This window comes from Dermacentor andersoni, chromosome 7 (assembly GCF_023375885.2).
Source record: "Dermacentor andersoni chromosome 7, qqDerAnde1_hic_scaffold, whole genome shotgun sequence".
Classification (NCBI taxonomy): domain Eukaryota; kingdom Metazoa; phylum Arthropoda; class Arachnida; order Ixodida; family Ixodidae; genus Dermacentor; species Dermacentor andersoni.
This window is the reverse complement of record NC_092820.1, coordinates 141,897,759-141,911,116: the sequence shown is the minus strand read 5'-3', so window position 1 is coordinate 141,911,116 and position 13,358 is coordinate 141,897,759. Positions and strand designations below refer to the sequence as shown.

The window sequence follows — 13,358 nt, the reverse complement described above, 5'->3', positions numbered from 1 at the left end:
AAAGATTGCCTGGGCCAGATAGCGTAATTGTAGGCCTTGAGCTGTAAAACTCAAAGTGGCAGACATTACTCACGTGCGAAATCTAACTGCATGTTAGGTTAATTAACAAGAATCACCAATTAGCTGTTGTGTTTGCAAGGCATATCCACTTGGAACGACTTCTAAGAATCGCAGGGGTATCGTGATGTGTGCCGCGAAACTTGCGGTAAAAGTTCACTGTTAAGTTCACTGTTGTTGCACTTGCCTTTTCAACAAACTGCCGTTTTATTGATTGAAGAACAAAAGCAACAGGAACGTCCCTGTATTTCATTGCACAGTTTGAAAATAATTAGCTCGAAACTGATGTCATCCTGAAAATTTGTTCCAAGTATGTACGTCTTGTTAACTTACTGGCTGCAATTAGTCAAATTCAATACCTCCCGTAAAGTAATTAAAAAGTTAATTAGCATTGCACATTTTGTAATTAGTCAAGTGTGCATTTCGTTTGCTCGTGCAGTTAATGTCCGCCTCTTTCAGTGATCCAGCTCAACGACTAGAGTAATGCTGTCGGCCATATGCAATCCGTGAAAATTATGTGTGTTCTAAAGAAGAAGAAAAGTACCCAGTTTATGGCACACGTGCATGGAAGTCTCGTTACACCATATTACGATAGCCTACTACACATCGCACTATATCAAAAACAGACTTGTGTTGTGGTGGGCATGGAAAAGTGAAGTAACCGGGTATGCGTATGTGCCCTTTGTCATTCAGGCGCTGATGGACAAGCGCATCCGGCCCTGGATCAACAAGAAGATTGTAGAGTACATTGGTGAGGAGGAACCCACTCTGGTGGACTTCATCTGTTCCAAGGTTCTGGCCGGCAGCGCGGCACAGAGCATACTCAACGACGTGTCTATGGTGAGTCCGCTTTGGAGACTCTTCGGCAGTGTCACTTTAGCGCTTGTCGTTGCAGTGTCTTCTCCGTCTGTACCGTTGCATTTCTGTGCCGGTAACGTGTCTTGCAAATCTGTCAGCCAACTTGCCCATCCAGCAGCGTTATTGTATTTACTCGTGTAAAACCAGCACTTCTTTTTTTGTTGGGCAGGATGCGGCTCTTAGAGTATGGTCGTTAGACTTTTATAGTACATTGGACACCGTTTTTCATTCCTTTGTGCCAGTCCTTCCATCAGTCTTAGTTAATACGTGTTGTTTATGTTGTGTTGACATTGGACCGTTGTGTAGTATACCACAAAGCGTGTCTGTGGATTCATTTTCGTTTTCGCTTTTCAGGTGCTGGACGAAGAAGCCGAAGTGTTTGTTGTCAAAATGTGGCGACTTCTCATCTACGAAATCGAAGCCAAGAAAGTGGGATTAGTGAAGTGATGAGACTCGTACGCTTTTCAACATCTAGGGACCTTTTTTTTTTTTCCTCTTTATACACATGAGCGGCCGTTCAGTGGACATTCTTTCGTGACGATCTTCTCAGTAGGTTTGTTACAAAACTTGTCACCAACCACTGCCGCCACCATCTTACCTGTAAATATTGTCAATTCTTCTTCCACCGCATTTTTTATGTAGAGTATTCTTCTCTCTTTCACACACATCTCTTCATTGTACAATGCACCGCTGCAATTAAGGTATCGGACAGGACGATGCCGGCGCGACTCGAGGAGTTTCAAGAGAAGCGTGCCCGCTGGACAGCAAGTTTACCTACGCTTTTCCATTGACAGAGTTCAGGCCGAGTTGCCGAGAACAGAGTTCTGCAAATTTTGGAAGCAGGATGCTTCCATTGTACCTATACGCTTTTTGTAAATGGCCTGCATTCTGATAGCACGAGTGCCATCTGGTTTCCTTTTTTTTGTTCTGCTTTGTTTTTTTTCGATGTCTCAAAGTGAAAGGCTTTTTTGTCTATACTATTTTTTTAAGTGCCCAGGCTAAGTCAGTGTGTATTGTGTGTCATTAAAAAAACGAGGGACAGTTCCGTTTCCTCGAACAATGCAAGCTGTCTCATTGCCTGTGCAATCGTATCTTTGTTTTGATTGGGAAAGTTGGGCTGGTTCATGCGTTTGCAAGGGCCGAGACTTAGCTAGGACACGACCACGGGGAAACACACAGGAAGCATGCCCTGCATGTTGTGCCGTAACATGTAAACATGCAAAAGACTGTGCACGTGTTTGTTGCATTACAATCGGTGTTCATAAACTTAGCAAGAAAGCCATTCTTTTAACAAGTATTTGCTAAAAATACACATTTCCTCTTTTTTGAAAGGTTTCTAAGCAAATAAGGAGCCTCCTCGCCAATTTTGGTTATGTGCGCAATAGAAAAGAACAGCTTTTTGTACCCAGAAATCGCGTGTGTTTGTGCCTGTTATATGATTTTTGAATCGATTTTTCTCAGTTTGCACTTTATGGTCAATTAGCACTTGGGAAAACTTTTTTGAAACTGCAAAGGCAGAAACTTTTTGGAAGATTGTTTCCAGGCTGAAATTATATGAGGAACAAGACTACGGACATCTTAAATTTGTAAATTGGTTCTGTCGCGAGAAAAATGTACATTTCTGGATCCTGGAATAAAAAAAACAAATTTAATTTTAAAGTGATGAGATATCTACAGAAGGAGGCCTAAAATTGCAAGCAGCTGCCTCTACCCTGTAATATGAAGTGTTCAGAAGATATTTATTCAGAAAAAGTTCTTGTAACATTATAATTTAAAAAGATAGTTTTCCTAGGGAGACACTGATTTTCTCAATGGGACATGCAAAACTTCTATTTGTGCTAGGGTAATCAAATTTACTACGTTTGTTAAAAGTGGCATGTCGGTTCAAAAGTTCCTTTCAGCCCTGCATCCCCCCTTAACGACAGATTAGCCTTTTTAAAGTCACGGTGACTTTTTTTTAGTGTCTTTTTAGTGATGTGATCACCCAGTAAATTTCCTGGTAAAATTCCTAAATCGACTTGAGGGGTTTTTAAAGGATTTCAATGCCTCGCACCCATTTTGTCCCAAGGTGGGACAAGATAGGAGCTGAATGGGGATATATGCACCTCCATTCAATAGACCCTTTTCATGATTGTAAAGCTAGCTTTCCTGTGTGGCAGCTTGCTCAACTAATGGTAGCACAGTCATTTTTGCAGACAGCAAGAGCATTTGGCTTGTATTAGGACGTGGAAAATGTAGATGTGGCTCTCGTGTGGCCCTGGCACGTTCATCTAGCACTTCGTCTTCGTATGAACAATGACTGATGCTGCTGTTAGTTGGGCAAATGTGCAATACAGAGAAAAGAGCATGCCACCTGACTGCATCAAAGCTGCTGCTTTAGGCATAGCACATTCTCAAGATCCGATACTGTTTAGAAAATCGAGGATTGTCTTCCTTTTCACGTTCGGGCTACTGACTCGCTGCCACAGGAGAACTGAAAGGTAGCTTTAGAAATTGCAAAACAAAATTTCAAGGAACTTGTCGCCATCACTTGGCGACTCTCTTGCAAAACCTTTATTTGGCGCTGACCTAGCAACATTCCTCGAAAAAGAAGTTACCTACATGGCTGCGATTCAACACAAAGGACACACATCCTGTTTTTTTCTGGTGCTTTGACCAAACACATGGTATCTGTGGCCTCTGTGTTTCTTGTGTGTTTATTGTGATGCGATCCAATATGCAAGACACGTGTCCTGTACTTTCATTGCAGTGTGACCCAATACGCAGGATCCCTTTGTCCTGCATATCTCACATGCTACAGCTGAATGTGTTCTTTGTGCTTGTTTGATAACCGGACATCTAGGATTATGTGTCCTGTGTGCCTAATTGAGGAGAAACCTAACCTCCGGGAGACGTGTGTGCTGTGACCGAACACAGAGGACCTAAGTCTTCTGCATTTCGTACAAGAGTTTAAGATGATTTTTTGCTCAGCCCACCATCGGTCATGTGTTTCCCCATGTTAGCATGCAGACATGCTGGACACGTGCTGTGTGTGTGTAATCGTGTCTTTAATTTTGCTAGTTAAATGTCAGCCCTCGCAATTGCCCTTGCGGCTAAGATAGCAGAGTTTCCTATTGGATGTGTCAAGTGATGGACTAAAAAAAAATGCCTTTGACTGCGCAGAATGTGAAGTCATTAGCAAGACAGATGGCAGTTCACTATGATCACCACGCGAGGCGGTATCCAACTTCTCACCTTACACTAACGCACAATTTTAAAGCAGCTTGCTCATAGGCATGTTCAACGCACAGCTGCTAATGGGACAGCTAAAGCAAAATGCGTGATCTTTAATCATGTAACACTCATTGGCATCTGTCAAGTACTACTGTACGCATTTTCCTACAGTTTCAAGGTGTATTTATAGCAGCTTTAAGAATCTGCGTGCGCAGCTGAGCTGCGATAAGAAATACTAATGCCACACGTCTAACTACAGAGGTAGCCTGCCTCTGCTCCGATTCAAAACAAGACTTAATTGCAGAGGAAAGCACATTCGAAGGCTGTACTTGCAAGGGCAGATACAGAAAAATGATCATTATACGTGGCCTCGAAGACTGTTGGCGCAGCAAGGGAGCCCTGCTCCGTCTGCACTGACAATCTCGGAGGCTGTACATATTCTACCACTTTTGCGATTCAGAAAGGGGCATTGGGTGTGCCCCCTATCGTTCCAGCATATTGGTGCGAGCGGTTGGAATCGGCGAGATTGTGTACGAAGATTGAATAAAAGCGGCAAAGCCGCATTTTTTGTTCGTTGTATGCATTGTAATTTGCTTTGTCACTTGCCAACTGCAAGTTCTCTGAACGACATACACTCTGTGCCAATACAAAAGGGAACACCTAAATCTCTGTTCAAGTGGCAATTCTTGCAGAAGTGCAAGCTGGAACCTTGCTTACTGATAAATCTTGCCATGTTGGATAGAGTATGAAATGTCTGTTATATCCAATATTTGTTGTAAGCTTACATTCGTTGCAGACCGATGTGCGCGAGAAAAGATTTTCTTTTTGCTATATCCAGTAGTTCTTTGTGTTCATATTTATTATGTCAAGGTTTGAGAGCATTTGCAATAGTTTCCGTGCTGAAGAGTTCTCCCCATGGAACTTTCTGTATTTCGACACTGTAACAATGAATATTGCCGACTTCACAGAAATCCAGTGTTCATTTTCACATTGTCGCACCATCTAAAGGGCCATTTGCGCTTAAAGGGCGCCTCACCAGGCCACATAGCAAATTTTGGTTATACGCTGGAAGTTAGGAGCACTCTAAGGAGTGTTCTACTGCAAGAATTTTTCAAATTAATAGCGGAGGAGTGCCGCGAACCCATGATTTCGGGAGGCGAGCGTTCTCGCCAACACTCTCTCTCTCCACTTGCACCATGTGTCCTCCGCAATCGAAATTCCTTCCCTGCATTCTCCCATGCCGAAGGAGCCTTCTTTCTTTTTCTCACAGGCGTTCTTGCAGAGTGGCACACTTCCATTGACCGTCTCGCGCCTGAGCTGTTGAATTTGTCTTGTTTCGCACAGCGGGCGATTTTGCACACTCTGAATGAGAACACCTGATCAGTGCAACGATCACAAGCAGTGAAGAAGGCGTGAGGATGAAAGAGCATGACTATGACGATGGAACGCGGGAGAAAATCAGATTTCTGTTCTCTGCATGACTGCTCGATGTGAGAACAAGCAGACGAAGCGGAAGTAAATCTCTTGCTGCGGTGCAAAGTAAAACAAAAACACGGACATTCAGTTTGGTGTAGTAGTTCTGCAAAAACCCTCCAGGTGGAGAGAAGTAATTAATAAAGGGAAAATGAGACATCCACCCGTTCGTAGCAATTGCTACAAAGGTAAATTTTCCCTTTATTTAGGCATTCAGTTCGTACATTTTATTTCCCTAAACTTCAATTCGGCTACTGAAGCAATAGATTGTAACTGATGTTGCCTTGAACACGTCTCAAAGTCACATGTCGCTATGAGGCGATGTCATAGCACTGTCACGTGCGTAAGTGCACTCGCGCGATACACCTCTGCTCTCCGGTGGGTGCCCTCAAGGAGACGGGCAAACGGCGTCTGGTTTTAAATTTAAGTTCTTTCCGCAGTGCATAGGGATGCAATACTTAGCAGACGCAATCGTCGGTGCGCATTGTATTTACTGCGCCTGTCTGCTCAGTGTGGCCAGACCTTGTGAACATAGTTTGCTGCACTATTACTAGAGGGAACTCTGGTACTGCAGTCGTCGAGCTACTGTAGGAATGATGGGAAGTACATGGATTTGTCTGATCTTCATGCTTGTGTGGATTCAGACGTTCTCGTGGATTCATCTATTACGCTTTGTATGCCTTCATTGTAAATTTCGGAGCAATCTATGCTTTTTGAAGTGCAGAAGACTCTGCGTACATGCACAATTGCTTCTAATTGCAATCGGTTTGTCGAGGTGGCCAAATCAAAATGCGCCAAGCAACTCAAGGCACTGGCTTGCGCACAATGAATTCATAAGAGCGTTGTATGTTGCTTGTCGACGCATGCGTCTGTGGTGTGAGGGTCTCAATATTGGGCATCTGTGCCAGAGGTCCAGTGTTTGTATCCCGCCGTCGAACAATTTTAATAATGTTTATGTAATTATTTGTTATGCAGTACATCGTTGAAAATGAGTTTACAAAGTTACGAAGCTGTGTGAAGCCAGAAGGACGAAGTTTAGGCAAATTTGTGCACTACCCATAATTCCCATGCTGGTTCAAGCACTCCCATTGCAGCTCACATAGATACTAGCGCCAGATTTCCCTCTAGTGATTACTGCGTGAAACTCCATGCTGGTGAAGGGTCCTTTAAATAAAACACCTCGTTAGTAGAGAGTCTGGTATAAGGTCACATATTATCAGGCAATTCAAAAATAAGTAAAATATCTAGCAATTCAAAAATATGCAGATCCAACACGCATGTTGGAACCGATGTGAAGCAGTTGAATGCTAGACAACTGCAATGAAATGCATGCAGTTGTATTTATTTTCATTGCACTCGACATGAAATCTTGTTCAGCGTTTGTTTATGCACTACACCACTCAAACTAAGCTGAAATGAGAACCGCACTTCATGCAAATGCACGATCTGCAACGTCGATGCAGAAATGTAGCTAGGGCAAAAGCAACATTTGACGTCTGTCGAGAGAAGAATGGCAAGGAGTGGTGTATGGCACAGAGCAAATGCGACATTGTAAATGCGATTAGAGATCCCATACCTCTTGTGTGAGATGCCTAGCAAGCCAAGAGTAAGGTAGCCCAAATATAAAATCAAAATCCATTCAGTGAAACTTCTCTATTCCATTAAGGGGTCTGTGTGCTTTAGGCAGCCCATAAGCTGACATGTACTTGTTTTATATGGTGATTTGTTGTTTGATTACTCAAAACGTGCACTCACAGGCACTACTTTGTCGGTGAAAATTGTGTGCTGTGTAAGCTGGAGCAGCCGGTGAGCAACTGACTGACCTAGAAGCCACAGAAGGTCAAGGAATTAGGCGAAGAAGTTGCACTAACAAATCTGATACCTCAAAATCCTGATGCAAGTGCTATAAATATGTAAAGCCTGTAGTAGTGTTTTTGATATGCTGGATGGACTCTCCAGTCGTGGATAGGGCCCTTATTTTGTTTTCAAGTGCAAGGGTACGTCGCTGTGCTTGAAATGGGCAGTTTCAACCAGGAATTAATGGGGTGCTGCAATACTTGTTTCAACTTGGGCGAATAAGCTTTAGTCAACAGTGTCGTGAACATGTACGGTTGCGCTCAAAAGTGTAGGGGACAAGCGTTCCACGACAAATTAATTTCTCCACATTCGAGGCATGTTGTAACATAGTGGACCACTGTGTAGGTCACAAGAACAGATTGAAACTGACTTCAAGGCTATGTGGCCAGGCCAGGCAACTCTGTTTTATTGCAAATCCCCGTGTCTTATAAAAATTTGTGGACTACACATGTGGCCGGGGACCCACCATTTACTTCCAACTTTTCAGAGCAGTCGTTAAGTATACGGTGTCAACATAAATGGCGCATCACTGCACACATTAGGTTGATGAAGATGTCTTTTTTTAATTCTATTGTACAATGTTCTTGGCAATTGCTCAACGTCCATACTTGACTCTCCTGTCCCTCAGTTCTTGAATGAACTCTTCCAACTTCTGTGATGGCGTCAACGGTGGATCATAGTAATGCTCCGGGGGCGGACCTTCGACGAGTCGAACAAAATAGTGACAGTATCTGCAGTGAAGATACAGCATCACAGCAAGTTAACACTGAGGCAACCTTAAGCAAGAAGTGCACATAACCTTGCTGTAATTAGAAAAAGTGCAACATGTAATGTAGTTCAGCACGTGACCACCAGGTGGCACTCTTTAAAATGTTAAGGTAATATTTAACGCAAGGTAATGTTTAACATCAACTCATCACTCTCGTGTTAGCCTAAACATTGAAGAAATTAAGCTTTAGCCGTCAACATCACCACTAATTATCATCAATCAAAGCATCCAGCACGGAAAGCTTTGCTTACATGGATTCCCACAGTGCGTGGGATCTGCATAATCTTTTTTTTTTTTTTAATATTGTAGTAGGAGCTGGATTACTGACATAGGAAGGGAAGGCCAAACTTGTACTGCATAAATTTCGTGCTAAGATAACAGTGCCAATACGTCACTGTGATGTCGTGGACCTGTACTTTAGTTCTGCCTGTAGCACTAAAAAAGTCTCAAAACTTGCAAAGTTCAGCCTAGCTCCTTTGCAATACAATGCAGTCCAGAAGCAAGTTGGTGCGGAGCTTCAAAATGGCCTTGACTCGCCTTACTCTTCTTCTTCGGTGTCCCTTTAAGATCACTAGGTAGTTCAGTACCTTCACTTTTCATTCCGTATTGCCATGTTATCTTGTGGCACTTGAAGTGTATTACAGATTCAAACCTCATTGTCGATGATGATGCAGCAGCACGTCTCACCTTACTATACATTTTCTCGAAAAGCACTGTCAATGTGAGCAAATGTTTGATACAGACGTTTCCAGTGAGAGCTTACTGTGCTTAACCGTGATGCCCTCTGAGCTATTGTGAACACGCATGAGCCTCGCTGAAACGTATTGCAGAAGCTGCCGCTTGTGCCCTTCATACTCAAGCGCAACAGTTCAGAGAAGAGGTACTCTCTTCTCCCAAAGGAAAGGTCTACAGTCAAACTCATTTATAATGAACAGACATGTGCAAAATATGTTTTGATACATCAGGTAGTTAAACATATTTAGACTTGCCTATTACAAAAAATATCTTGTGATGTTCATTTTCATCATTATCAGCCTATCATAGTGCAGGATGAAGGCCTCTCTCGGGAATCTTCAATGAATCACTTTAGAAGTAGTGTACACCCTCAAAAAGCTGACGGTAAGGCATTACAGGAATCTTGAGGGAAGGCGCTCCATCATCTGCTCCACTTGAAGCCACCCATATGGGACGTGCCTCGTCTAATTGAAGTCAACCCTTTCTTCTACCGTCACAGTTATCGATAGCACACCAAAGATAAGCAGACCTCAAGTGGCTACTACAAAATGCCGTGCCATTACCACAGCCATAGCGTCGCAGCGCAGTCGGTGCATCGATAATGCATTTTTGCCTGCCAGGTATACGCAGCGAAGCTCGTGAGTGATGACCTGCTTTTGTCGAACGCACAGCTGCGACACATTGCTGGGAAGACAGCAGAGTGCCATCAGAAAATGAAGCTTTACCTACATGTTACTCAGCTGCATTTCGGACGTCCGTAATTTGCAGAGACATTCCGGCTGGAATCATGTTAAGTCTGTTTGACGCGTAAACAGTTTCTCCTTGAGCTCATCGCTGTGCGTGTGTGTTATGCGCCAGAATATGCCTCGAGCCTATTAGAGAACCGAAAATGTTATTTTGAGTGGGTATCTGTGAACGCTTATTCCAACGCATTTCGGCAGGTTGCCGGGACTACTGATGGCTACGATATGGCGATATGTCTGTATGGAAACAAAGCGCTGCATGAGTGGCAGTCTGTCTGCAGCAGCTGCTGTCAATCGCACCCACACATCACCCCTGGTTTGCCTCTCATGACCTGATAAGTAAAGCAGGTGCGCCACATTTTGTGCATTTTGAATGTGCCGCATGAGAAAGAGTGTCCACCCCAGCCAACACATTGCAAAATGAAAACACGTATAGAGCAGCGCTCAAATTTCACATTAGGGAGTACCGTAATCGTCAGTGAATTTTTTTATCGCACTCCTGCCAATCTGTGCAAATTGATACAAAATCGCATAGACACGACACCAGAGAGTGGAGATTAGCATGCATCTTTTTTTTTTTTCCTAGCGCACACATTTTGGTGAGCACATATGCACTTGATAAATGATGGTTTACTTTGACACGACGCACAAGCAGCGACAGTAAGCCTGGAACAGCAGAAATTGATGAGCAACATATTGTTTTTAGACCACGGCAAGTTTCTCGGCAAGTATGGCTTTGCTGATTTTGCCTCCTACAGGGTCTTGTCTAAATAAACTTGCTCGAAAGCAAGTTCCCCTCTGGTGTTTTTTTATCATTAGAAAGCTGCGAAGTCACAGACCAACAAGTGAAACTTTTTTTGCAAACAGATCTTGTTGCAAAACTGGATGCAACATTTATAGAGGAAGCACCAATTCGTAAACTTTATGGAAAATTCAGGAGAACTTGCAGTTATCGGCACTGATTTAACATTGGCAAAAACAAAAAAAAGATAGCTGATGTCCACAAAGGTGAAAGCGAGTCTTAGGAAAATGCGAAATCTGAAAATGCGAACCTGTAATGAATGATGCCAAGCTTGCCCCGGGCATGCCTACGAATGCCCTTGATGGTTACTGCCTTATTGCAGAAGGACTCGGCAACCCACAGGTTGGACTTGTACTCGACGTTGTGATCCCGGACGGCCATATCCTGTGCCTCTTTAAGCACCTCGATGACAATCTTGGCGCCCTTCTTGTGGACAAAGGTAAGTTGCTTGATTGCCTCGTCGACGCTCATGCCACGAATCATCTGTGCGATGGGCAGCATCTTCTTGGGCGAGTAACGGATCTGGTTGCGATAATGAACCACCCAGGCCTCGTTGCGTGGCTGGCCGGGCTCCTGGGGTGGCTCGATTTCGTCATTCTTTTTGGGCCACCTTCGTGGTGCCGGCATGAACCAGTCGTCGCGAAGCTTGCACAGGGACGCCGCAACGCTGAAGTTGTTCTGGAGAAGCGCCTGTCCCACAGGCGGCAATCCACTCGTCGGCCCCAAAACTGGAGCGGCAAGCACTCTGTGCAACGCCCGTCGACACAGCACGAACATTGTCACCTTTAAAGTGCTGGGGAGAAAACGGCTGGCCCGAGTCGAACCTGCATTGAAATGACGGCATTCAAGGGATACCGAAGGGGAAAATTGTAACGCCCACATTGTTTTGCTTTCTTCTTTTCAGTGACCGTCTTGCACTGGGTTATCACTGTTCAGCACCATTAAAATGTGGCACTATGAAGTTAAGCTATTTTAGTAAATTGCTCTTTGGCGATAGCAAGACAGCAAGGGCAGGCTTGTTAAGTCACAAAAGACTCAAAAACACCACGGCATCAAAAACTTTAGACAACGTCTAGCCGCATCTGGTTAATTGTTTATCAATAAAGGAGGACTGCATCACATTATAAACAAGAAACCTCAACCTAGAAAGTTTCGAATGCCTTTTCTTCGCCAAAGCGGCCACAAGCATTCAAAAATACTTCAAATTTGTGACGTCACTGTGAAGCATGGGTGCCTAGGTTCCGGCGCGATATTCAAGCAAGAGAGGCCGGCCCTTCGATTTCTACAGTAATGACGAACACCCCCCCCCCCCCCTTTTTTTTTCTGTTTTTAATGCAAAACATTCTTTCGCCCATCCCAGGCAGTTTGCAGTTGGTAGGTTCCTGTCTCATCTCGTTTCGGGCCTCTTCAATAAAAAAATTCAACCCTCTGATTGGCGGGACCGAACCTCCGACTACCAGCACAGCGACACAATGCTTTAACCGTTTGGTCACGATTACACGCGATTTGTGCCAACGGTCAGCCAGCTCTTAGACATGACTGCTGCATGCGTCACGTGACGTAGCACGAGTGAGGCAACATGCTCTAGTTTCCATCTTTCCCATACGTCACGAGCACGCAGCCCGTACCTGCCACCTCTGACATCTACCAACATTCCCCGGTCCGTTACATACGAATCCGTTACACCCGAAGACAAGACGCTATGCGACATTGTAGCGCCTTCGGGATCGGCCCAGGTTTGCAAACGAGACAGTTCGCAAAGCCTCTTTGCCAGGGTAACAACGAAACTGCCGCAATGCCGTGGGCCTGCCTCTGCCACCACACGCAATTACGTGCTTTACACAAACACGCTGATTCATCTGGTAACTATTTGAAAACCCCAAATGGTGCCGGATAGCCAGGTGCCAACAAAATCCGTCGCATAACATCATTCCGACAGTGCGTGGGATCTGCACGTTTTTTTTTTTCTCTGAATATGGATCACAGTACTGTTTTTAATGCATGCTTCAGTAGTATACGCTGATTTAACGCTGCTATAATTAGTGTTCCCCTAAAGGTGCATACATATTTGGGTTGGTAACGACGACTTTCCAAGTCGATCCAATTTGTACAAACAACGAAGTTCAGGGGCCGGATTCGCAAATATTTTCGCGCGTAAGTGCGCTCTGCCATTGGCCAGACGCCTTTACTAATATGTCCGAATTTACTAATGGCTGGCATCTTCACTTGAGCGCAAGAACCTTTTTTTGGCGAATACGGGCCCAGGTACATAGTACTTTCCGGCGTGCTAAGCCTGTCGTTGTCGACATCACCGTTGCGTGCCCAAATCACGCAGGCTTATCAGTGCCGTGTTGCAGCCATACACGCTAAAGTGTAACAGATCACGCAAAAGACCGAAACAACGCTCCTTTGATCAATGTGACCGACTGCGTGCTTCGGTTCAAGTTTGTGCAATCAAGCCTGGGCAGTGGCCCGACAGACCCACAGGCTTGACAGAAATCATGGTTTACTCACTTTTTACGCCTTCTACTACCTCCTCGCTCTTGCAAACGTGAAAATCTATCCCAATGAGCGCTTCGTCGCTCACGACTTCGTCCTCATGATCGCGCTCACGATTCTGTAACTGTGGGCAGCCATATTTGCTCAGCCAATGGCTCGGCTTGGCTTGGTTTCATGCTATCCTTACCGCCGACCCTTAGAAGTTCGAAAAAAAAAAATCTGGTCCAATCTTTGTAAAGGCTGTGGCGTTTAATGTATTTAGATTGCTTTATTATTAATTGTAGAATGTAGCGAAAGGTGTCACGCAAACCTAACTGTGTCCTCGACCTTACGACTTGAGCGCTCCAAACGG

At 44.4% G+C, this 13,358-nt stretch overlaps 2 protein-coding genes across 6 annotated transcripts in view; one reads left to right on the top strand and one right to left on the bottom strand.

The window, feature by feature from the left end:
- Window positions 1-4,707, top strand: part of LOC126533725 (RNA-binding protein 25-like) — a 47,313-nt gene extending 42,606 nt beyond the window's left edge. For all 5 annotated transcript variants that reach the window (XM_050180913.3, XM_050180914.3, XM_050180912.3 and 2 more), the window contains 2 exons: window positions 751-897; window positions 1,270-4,707. In XM_050180913.3, the coding sequence (XP_050036870.1) occupies window positions 751-897; window positions 1,270-1,362 (240 nt within the window). In that variant the 3' untranslated portion in view covers window positions 1,363-4,707. The remainder of the gene's footprint in view (window positions 1-750; window positions 898-1,269) is intronic.
- Window positions 4,708-8,001: 3,294 nt separating this feature from the next.
- On the bottom strand, window positions 8,002-13,171 carry mRpL22 (mitochondrial ribosomal protein L22). Its single transcript, XM_050180921.3, has 3 exons — window positions 13,022-13,171; window positions 10,758-11,331; window positions 8,002-8,189 (listed from the first exon to the last, which is right to left on the bottom strand). The coding sequence occupies exons 2-3, from the start codon at window positions 11,282-11,284 to the stop codon at window positions 8,054-8,056; spliced, it is 663 nt and encodes a 220-aa protein (XP_050036878.1). The 5' UTR covers window positions 11,285-11,331; window positions 13,022-13,171; the 3' UTR covers window positions 8,002-8,053.
- Between the last annotated feature and the right edge of the window lie 187 nt (window positions 13,172-13,358).

What these genes read in the sequence shown, in the direction of transcription:
- mRpL22 (XM_050180921.3), bottom strand. Translation starts at nt 11,284, where the DNA reads ATGTTCGTGCTGTGTCGACGGGCGTTGCACAGAGTGCTTGCCGCTCCA. An exon ending in CTTGGCATCATTCATTACAG is followed by an intron (nt 8,190 to 10,757) that starts GTTCGCATTTTC and finishes TCTTCACTGCAG; the next exon opens with ATACTGTCACTATTTTGTTC.